This window comes from Pogona vitticeps, chromosome 2 (genome assembly GCF_051106095.1).
Source record: "Pogona vitticeps strain Pit_001003342236 chromosome 2, PviZW2.1, whole genome shotgun sequence".
Classification (NCBI taxonomy): Eukaryota; Metazoa; Chordata; class Lepidosauria; order Squamata; family Agamidae; genus Pogona; species Pogona vitticeps.
The window spans coordinates 131,864,137-131,873,869 of NC_135784.1; the positions used below are offsets into that span (position 1 = coordinate 131,864,137).

At 42.9% G+C, this 9,733-nt stretch overlaps 1 protein-coding gene across 11 annotated transcripts in view; it reads left to right on the top strand.

Annotated features, from left to right (window-relative positions):
* SEPTIN9 (septin 9) overlaps positions 1 to 8,772 on the top strand; it is a 268,264-nt gene extending 259,492 nt beyond the window's left edge. For all 11 annotated transcript variants that reach the window (XM_020785971.3, XM_020785972.3, XM_020785975.3 and 8 more), the window contains 3 exons: positions 141 to 237; positions 4,046 to 4,097; positions 5,283 to 8,772. In XM_020785971.3, coding sequence (XP_020641630.3) covers positions 141 to 237; positions 4,046 to 4,097; positions 5,283 to 5,421 — 288 coding nt within the window. In that variant the 3' untranslated portion in view covers positions 5,422 to 8,772. The remainder of the gene's footprint in view (positions 1 to 140; positions 238 to 4,045; positions 4,098 to 5,282) is intronic.
* Positions 8,773 to 9,733: the final 961 nt, after the last annotated feature.

The window sequence follows — 9,733 nt, forward strand, 5'->3', positions numbered from 1 at the left end:
CTAGGACTTCCAGGAAGATTCTACATCATGTAACCACTGTAATTTTGTGGGTCCCCTTAGAAAAGTAACTTTTTGTTTTAAGGCTGACATTATGACCCCCCCCCCCCCCCATTTCTGACATCTATTACTTTTTTAAATAGGAAATGATTCCATTTGCTGTCGTGGGCAGTGACCAAGAATACCAGATTAACGGAAGGCGAATTCTGGGAAGGAAGACAAAATGGGGCACAATAGAAGGTAAAGGTTTCCATTCCTGTTTGTTGCTTTTTCTTTTTCTGCTATTCTTACACCTTTAGATTTTCCGGCGTGATATTTGAACATGCAAAGGTGACAGCAGTGTCCTGCATGAGCAGTTAGTTGTGTGCTTTGCTGCTGTCCACTGAGCAGGAAAAAGACCCCTCTTTTTTTGTGGCTTAAGTTTCTTACGTGGGTCTGACTTGGACAGCGTGTAGGCTTTCTTTGCAGCCTCTACCATTTCCTGATTGACAGAGGGGTCCAATTGACCATGGCATTTGCAGTTTTTGATGTCCATAGTATCAGATTGTGGTTTGCTGCTTTTCTCCACCAGACTGAGCAGAACTGGGGACAATGCTACAACCTAGAGGAAGTGACGTCTCCTTGATCAGAACAGGCAGGTTCTCCAAAAATAATTCTCCATCTGTCTTTTTTTCTCTCCAGAAATTAAAGAGGTATAGAGAGATTCAGAGTCATAGACCAGGACTGAGGAACTTTTTGTCTCCAATGTCCATCAGCAACACCTCATCCCATCATGGCAAATGGCAAGGGTTGCAGGAGTTGTTATCCAAAGCCTCGAGGGGACTACTGGTCCCCCAGCTTTACCTGATCCTATATCAGAACTGCCGAGGGAAAGAGGCTGTGCTATGCTTTGAAAGGAGGCACCCTCCTGAAACGTTGCTACAGCACTACTCACTTCGGGGGGCCTGCCTGGTGCCTATCAAGGCTCAGGAAACAGGGCTTTGCAAAAGCCCATAAAACCTTGTCTGGAGCAATGAATGAGGATGCAAAGCCCATCCTTAGAACTGCTTGTGGTGCCAACTCTTTCACTCCCATCAGATCCCTCCTCAAAAACTCAAGCTTTTTAAAAAGAGAGGTTTTGATACAGCCCCTGATTCCAGGGCTGTAATGTAACACAGCCTGTGATGAAGCCCAAACACCTGCAATTGAGACTGTTGTGCATTGCTTCCTGGAGGACTCACTTGCAGGATGTCTCATTCTAAGAATCCCTCCAAAGCGACACATCAGGGAGGCAGCTGTTTCAGAGAGCTATGCCAGGACCGTCTCAGAGGAAGGTACGTATTACCCTCCTATCCATCACGAGAGGTGGAGAATTTACCCCATCTACTGGGAAGGCCACAAGACAGATTCGATCATCCTTTCCAAACCCAGAGGTCCAGTCTCTGAGGGAAAGTTTAGAACTTTGAACTTCTCTTGTGAAATTCCAAGCTGTAACATGGTATCAGCACATTATATGGGTGTGTTGTGAGTGCACTCACACCCATACAGATACACCAGGCATGTACTTGACACAGGTTTGGGTGGAAATCTACACAAATCCTACAACTGGCATGTAAAATTTCCTGTTATAATTTCCTCCTACCGTTTTGTCTCTCCACCTTATAGGATTCTTCTGCTAGAGGAATGTGTGCTGAAACAAATAGCCCTATTTAACTCAAAGGGAGAAAAGCAAAACCTGTTTTCGATAGTGTCAGTGCCTTATTTCATTGTGTTCCCTTTCCTTGATTATTTCTCTCTACTGGCAAGCCAGTCTGACTAGCTTAGCTGCTGCGTTTGTGCTTTGTATTTCTAAAATCATGGGAGAGAGCAGAGGGCTTTGATGTTAAAGCAGAGGCGTGCAGTTGATTCCTGGGCTAAAGGGCTCGCATGGCCTAGCAGAGAGGCCCCAAGCATGGTCTTTTGGATGCTTACTGGTGGAGATATTACATGTCACCATGCAGAGAGGATCATGTGCAAAGTGGGACATTTCCTGCCTTGATAACACACTTTGCAGTGCAATTGAAAAAAGTGGCCCTGATATGAAAAGCACTGCATTGTTTTAAAAAATAGAAGTCTTGCTTCACAAGCACACACAGTCTGTAGCTGGGAGATAAAATGGGCCCCAGACTACCATGAACATAATTCCTTCCCTGTTTGTTGCCCTTGTTTCCTGGAGGTATATTTGCCTCTCAGTGGAGCTGCCCTGCAGTAAAAGATTTTGGGAAAAGGGAGATCCTTTCCGTGTTCAGTTGATTCCTCATATCTAAGTGCAAATAACTTTGTTGCCCAAAAAGCTTCCCCTAAAACTGTAGTATAATTATAGATGGCCGGTTTCACGGGAAACAGCTCCAGTGGAGTTCAACTAATCTAATAAGCATCCTGCTGGAAATATTCGTAGCATAATCTGCCACTACCCAGCATTTCACAAACCATTCAGCATCATGCCTTCTCTGTTTTCAACTTTAGGAAAACCTCACAATTCCACACCTCTTTTGCCATCATCTGATCCCCTTTTATGAAGAAAAAATTCTGTGTATTTTAAAATTCAAAATAAGCATGAAAACCTTCATAGATGTATTCTAAATTAAAAATGAGCATGAACAGGTTTTCTTGATGTGCCCTAGAATCTAGAAGTTATATCTGTTGCAAAAACTTGCTTGACCCAATGAAAATATTCTTCCTTTATGGAAATCTCCCAGTTGTGTGTCCTGCCTTGACCATGTCTTCAGGCACTCCGATTGAGATGCCAGTGCTCTGCCCCATCAGCTACAGCAAAGGACCTCTTCCTCCCAGTGCATACACATGCATTTATATGAGAGGCACAAGCTAGCTTTTTTCTGTGGCTGATTCTTTAGGTCATTTTGATTGGAGATTCTTTGGAATCCTTTCCCTCCAAGTAAGATTTCGGGGTGGGGGTGGGGGGGTGAAGTCAGCTCATTTTAAGCCTTGTGCTTCCCCCCTGTGGCCAGTCTTTGATAGTTCATAAAAGCAGCAACAACAACAGCAAGGCTATCAAAAAGGAGCTGCTTCCTGCCTCTTTGCATACACACACACACACACACATATATACACATGTACATAAGTGTGTGTGTGTGTGTGTGTGTGTGTGTGTGTGTGTGTGTGTGTGTGTGTGTGTGTGTGTGTGTGCATGCATGTATTGTAAACACACATGTCAATGTGTCTATGCATGTATATATGCAATGTGCTGTCAAGTCAGAACCAACTCATAGCAACCCTACTAGGGCTTTCAAGTTAAGTGGGATATTTAAGGAATGGTGGCCAGTCCTCCACCCTCCATGAGTTTCCATGGCTGAGTAGGAATTTGAACTCAGGTGTCCTGAGTCCTAGTCTGTCCACTACAGCACTGGTTAGCCTATGTGTATATATATATCTCTACACAGATATTGGTATACATTTACTACAGAGATTTACAAGCGCTTCTTGTAAGTGTATACAGTGGTGCCCCGCATGACGACGATAATCCGTTCCGTTAAAATCGCTATACAGCGAAATCATCATGTGAAAAAAAAAATCCCATTGGAACGCATTGAAAACCGGTTAATGCGTTCCAATGGGGAAATACCTCATCATCCAGCGGAGATCGCCCATAGAGAACCGCTGATCAGCTGTTTAAAATCGCTGTTTTGCGAAGCTTCTGTCTGGAAAACAGCCATTTTGCGAAGGGAAGCCATTTTGAGGAGCTAGAAAAATCATTGTTTTGTGAACAAATGGTTCACAAAGCAAGAACCTAATCAACATAAAGTGAAAAAACCCCATAGGAAACATCGTTTTGCGATCACAAAAAAAGTCATTGTCAAGCGATTTCGTCATTCAGCGGGGTAAGCGTCTAGCAGAGCACCACTGTATATATTTTAGTGATTAAGTGCCTTCTTCGGAATCAGATGCTGAAGAAAAGTTGTGGAGTGGGAGTGTGATGTGAGTTTTGCAAGCCTCGCTTGCTCTAGGTTAGTGGAGTTATACTTGGATATCAAGTTTGTGTTAACAGCGATTTTGTGTCCTGCCTTTACAGTTGAGAATACGACGCACTGTGAGTTTGCCTATTTGCGGGATCTTCTGATCAGGTTGGTAGAAACTTCCTTCACTTTTGCTTCTGGGATTGGAGGGAGACCGTGCATGCAGCTTCTCCACATTGCCTGAAAGGATATTAGAGCAGCCGAGACCCGGTTGCTTCCACTCCATATGACAATTATGCTTGTAATTCAACTCAAAGCTTACATAAGTGGAAGTGACACTGTAATTACTTCCCAGACCAGAGTTTGAAAAAAGGATTGCTAGATTACTGTAACATGCTCTAGGTGGAGCTGCCTTTGAAGATGGTTCAGAAACTTCAGCTGGTTCAAAATGCAGCAGCCAGACTGCTGACTGGGGCCACTGACAGGAAGTGTACAACTCCTCTATTATAACAGCTTCAGGAGCTGCCCAGTTCATTTCCAGGGCAAATTCAAAATGTTCCTTATGACTCGTAAATCATACAGCATGGTTCCATGCTATATGAAGGACTGTATTGCTCCATTTAAGCCCTCCCAGCCCCTAAGATCTGCAGAGCAGGCCCATTTCTTGGCCCCATTGTCATTACAGACACATTTGATGGGGGACACAAGAGAAAGTCTTCTCTATGGCTGCTCCCAGGTTGTGGAAGGTTGTTCATCAGGAGGCTAGGTTGGCGCCCTGCCTTTTTAGGCACACTTTTAATAAGTTAATTGATGAAAATTAGCCGCAACTGGATGCTGGGCATATGTTCCTTTTAAGTGAAAGCTTCCAAATGTTCAGATAACCTTTTTAATTAATATTATATGTGTGGGTTTTATTAAACTTTGTAATTTATTATGTTTTAGTCTATCTGTTTCAATTATTGTGAGCCACTTTGGGTCCCTTCTCTGGGAGGAAAGTGGTGTAGAAATCAGTCAATCAAACAAACAAACAAAGCATGAAATAGAATTTTTGGATTTTAGTCCAGCAAAGTAACTTTTCCTGGCTCTGGCAAGCCTCCTTCCTAGGAACCTGGTAGAAGCTGTTGCCTTGTGCTCAGGAAAGAGAAATCCTTCTACCCTCAGGTTAAGGTCTTCACATAGTTCCTTCACATTTACTGCCAAAGACTGGATCTGGGATTGTGTGAGGTCATGCCGTACCTTTTATTTGTGGTGCTGTGCCCCTTTCATCTTGGCATTCCACTATCAGGCTGTGTTTGGTTCTGTCTCCCACATGAAGCATAAACTCCGTTTCATCATCTCTCCTCCTTCCTCTAGGACACACATGCAGAACATCAAGGACATTACCAGCAGCATCCATTTTGAAGCCTACAGAGTAAAACGCTTGAATGAGAACCAGAACATGCTCTCCAATGGTGTGGCTGACAAGGAAGAATTGGTGGTCAATGAAATGTAACACTCCTTTCCTGAGCTAGGACCCAAATTTACTTTCTTCCTCCTTCCCCATCCTCCTCTGTTCCTAAAACAAAGCATAACCATTCTGCTGGGGTCACTATTCTTTTCTCCTCTTTACCATTCATACCCCACATTGATGACCAAATAACAGTATTTCATAAATGAAAGCAAGCCTCGTTCTTTCACAGTCTCCGTAGTGTGAAACGTATGTTCTGTCCTTTGGGGTGTGGTAAGAGAGCAGTAGGGAGGAGCCCGAAGATAATCTAAAGAAGAGAAGCTTTTCTTGGTTTGATGCCTAACATCAACAGTTGTGGCCATGTTTGCACAGATCTGCTGGTAAAACTGGCCACTTTGCAGGTTGGTGGAGGATGTGTTACTGATCATAGCAGGCCTAGGTTCTTGAGAATGCGATCATGGAACTTGTTAGAGTCATGCTTTCCTTTTCTGTCAATCACAATACAAAGTTCCTGCCTGAATATTCAAGTCTACTGGGCTTGGTAGAAAGTTTGTTATGACTCTTTGGGCAAAATCCTGTTGTTTGGCATAGTAAATCGCACTATAGTAACCCAGTGAATCAATGGGGATTTAGTAAGTCAACTCCTCTGTACGTTCTGCTGATTCAAAAGGGCCTATTCTGAACTATGGCTTACTATGCTAAAGTAAGTCACAGTTAGAGTGTAGCCCATTTGAATCAGTGGAATTTATGGACTCACCAAATCCCCATTGATTCAGTGAGCCTAAATTTAGTGTGATTTACGATACTAACCAACAGGATTTTGACCTTTGTCTTGTGCTGTGATTTCTGGCTAGTAAGTATGAGGCATGGCTGTATTAAGGGGACTGCCAAGTATTCCTCACTCCGTCCATGCAGCCTATCCTCATAGAGCAGTATCAAATCAGGGTGTGTTGAAATTGCAGAAGATTGATCCAGGTGAGGAAGCCCACTTTATCAAATATTTGGAGAGGCTGGTGGGGTTCATATGGATGTTAGACAGAAAGTGCCACAAGATCTTCCCTGCTACATATAGAAGGAGGAGAAGAGAGCTTAGAGAGAGACCAATTTCTTCCTTCTTTGTGTCAGTGGTTCAGGGCTATGGATATTCTTCTGATATAGTTGATTTATCTAGTGCCAAAGGTTTACTGTCTGGTAAGCCAGAAGTGGGTGGGTGTCTCTTTTTTTGTTTGGTGTATTTGTCATTTTTGTGTGTTTCTCTCTCTTTCTCTTTCTGTATTAACACTCCATTTAAGGTGAAAAAAATTTTTTTTACTAGAGCTGGCTTTTAACATAAAGGTTGAATGACAGAGAAAGGAGTTACAATCACGTGGCACAATTCCACTCAACACTGTGTACCTCTTGCTCCCGCATGTCTAATCTTTCTCCCATTCTTTTTTCAAAAGTCAGCAATAATATGGGGCCAGCTTGTTCACTAGAAAAGAGAAAGCATGCCAACTATGTGACAAGTATGGCAACTCAAATAACTAGAGACTGCTGTTGGCAAGCGAAGACCTTTGTGAATTTTAGAAGGGCATCCTCTTCTTTCCACCATCTCCCCGTCCTCCAGAGCTAAAACCTCAAATCCTGTCACCTTCTTAGATGTCTGTGTCTTTGCTGTGCATGCACTTGATTCAGACTTCTGTTCAAATGCCTAGTGTATGCTTGCATGTGCTGGAGTTGTACATAGTTTCCACAAAACGAATGTGGAAAACCCCTAGTCTTCACAATGTTTTTGCTGACTTTCTCTTGTTTCCCCTTCTTTTCCAACTATTTAAAGAAGCTAGAGAGAAGCTTCAGTTCTGGATAGGCTTGTGTTTCTCAGTGTGCAGTTTCTGTGTGTAGCCCCTCTGACTGTGGCTCCCCAGGTGTGCAAACTACAGACATGCCAGTACACATGGATCATTTCTGTGTGAAAAACTGTACTCTTTATGTGGACTGGCCCGGGGTCTTGCACACATTTGCAGTTTAGAACTTTTGGCCCAAAGTACAGAGTCATCAAGAGTGCCAGTTTACCCAATATTCTTGTGCACATTATCTCAGTTCCTGCGGATGGGTCAAGATCACATCTAGGCTGTTTGCCTGTGGCAACTGGCCCTAAGCTTTAACATAATAGGCCAACATTTAGTATGAGCTATTCAGAGAGCGGTTTTAACATAGACTCTGTTCAGATCTTCCGGCCAGTCTTACTATTTTTCAAATGGAACATGCTTTCTATCCCTTCCTTCTGAGGAAGTTTGAAGTTGTTCAGGTGCCATTTTCCCATAACATTAATGTCCGGGAGGGGAGCAAATGGAACCTCATTTAGAAGGCCTGAAACCCTGGCTGGTAATAGTGATCTTATGAAGAAGGCCAGCCAGGAGAGCCTAGCTTTCTCTTCTTCTCGGGAAACAACTTGCCAGCTCCAGAAAATTGCCTTCTCTTTTTGTGCTGTACGTCACTGGTCCATTTGGGACAGACAAGCTCTGTCTGTGCTGCCCTCTTGTGGAGTCCTGGGAAAAGGAATCATACATGCTGATTCCTGGCTTTCACAAAGGGCAGGCCTTACATTTTCACCTTGCTTAGTCCAGGCACCAGAGTGACCCACTCTCAGCAGGCAAACACGCCTGAGAAGAATGCCTCACACCTTAACATGTCACAGTAGGATTCCAAGGGATGGCCCCCTTTCTCTGGCAGGTGTCCCTAAAAGAAACTTGTCAAACTGAGCTTCACCCAACACTGCCTGTTACTTTATTTTGCTGCTTCTGTCCTGGCCACATGCTTTTCTTTCCATTAATCCAAGCTCTCAGGCATCTTGTTGTGCAGTTCAATCCCATGATGAGTATACTTTTTGCTCAGAGCCTGTCGTACATCTTCTGTTTTAAGTAAGTCTAAACTGTCCTTTTAACTTCTATGTTGTCCTTCCCAAACTAAAACGAAAAATAAAAATAGTAATTATGGAGGAATCTTTACTGAGCTGTGTTAAGCTGAGGAAAATTATTTTTTTTACTTGCTGACTTGCTATATTTTAGCAAAATAAAAATCGTGTATTAACTAAATATATATATTTCAAGTGGTTAAGACTATGAAATGGGTAACTATGAAATGAAGAATGTCTTTTGCCCCTTTAGATGCAGGAAAAAAAATGCATCATGTCTTGTTTGCCAATATCTCAGCTAGAGAAAGCAAGACAGAAATGGCTTTCTCTTTTTATATTGGGTGGGGAGGGGAGTTACTGAATAAAAAAAACCACATCCAAATCTATAAAAACAAAAATTGCCTTTTTGAGGATTGTATGCATTATGACAAATTCAGTCCTGTTTTGTATAAATAATAGTGTTTAATATGTATTTCCCAAAAATAAATGTTTCAAATGGAAAATTTCAGGAGAGTTATGTTTGTGTTACGGGTCCAGGCGCACACGCACGCACAAACACAAAGCTCATGAGGCTTTGCTTGGAAACTCCTTCAAGAAAACCAAAGATGCTTTGAGAACTCTTTTGTATAAATGTTGCTTCAGCCTCCACCTATAAACTAACTTCCCCTGTAAATGGCCAAGCAGCCTTCTCAGAAAGTGAAAGCAATTTTGATGCCTTTTCTCCCATTTGCTAAGCCACCACTTCCCAAGCATGTTATTTTCCTTATATTTCCTTTAGATGTATCTCTTATAGCTTTTAAGTGTGTGCCTTTAAGGCTGGTTAAACACCCAAGAAGAATCTGGATCCCTCCAGCTAACATAGAGCTTTTGATTTACACCATGCCCTAAAGCAGTGGTCCCCAACCTTGGGCCTCCAGATGTTCTTGGACTACAACTCCCAGAAGCCTTCACCACCACCTCTGCTGGCCAGGATTTCTGGGAGTTTGAAGTCCAAGAACATCTGGAGGCCCAAGGTTGGGGACTACTGCCCTGTAGAACAGAAGGTGACTCCCTTGGATGTGCAGGATCACAAGTTTGAAGGGTTTTTATGGTAAAAAGCAAAATGCACTGCACATACTCTACTGTCAAGAAGACAGTTCCACATAGGGAGTGAAATGAACTGTTCATTTCAATGTGGCCTTGTAATATATTTCTCCATGCGAGCTCAGGGATTCTTCCAAGCTCTAGCTTGCAAGGTGGCTCTGCAGGCCTAGCTATAGTATGACATCAAACTGCAGTGATGCAACTAGATACAAGCATACAAAATACGCTATACCTGTGCCCTGCCTACCTCCCTTTTTGCAGGTCAGGAGTACAGTGGCATATGACAACACCCAGCACATGAGGCTGAATACAGAATGCATTGCCTCACATTTGATCATGATGGGTGGCACAGTGTAGAAGGGTAAACCATTAAACATTATG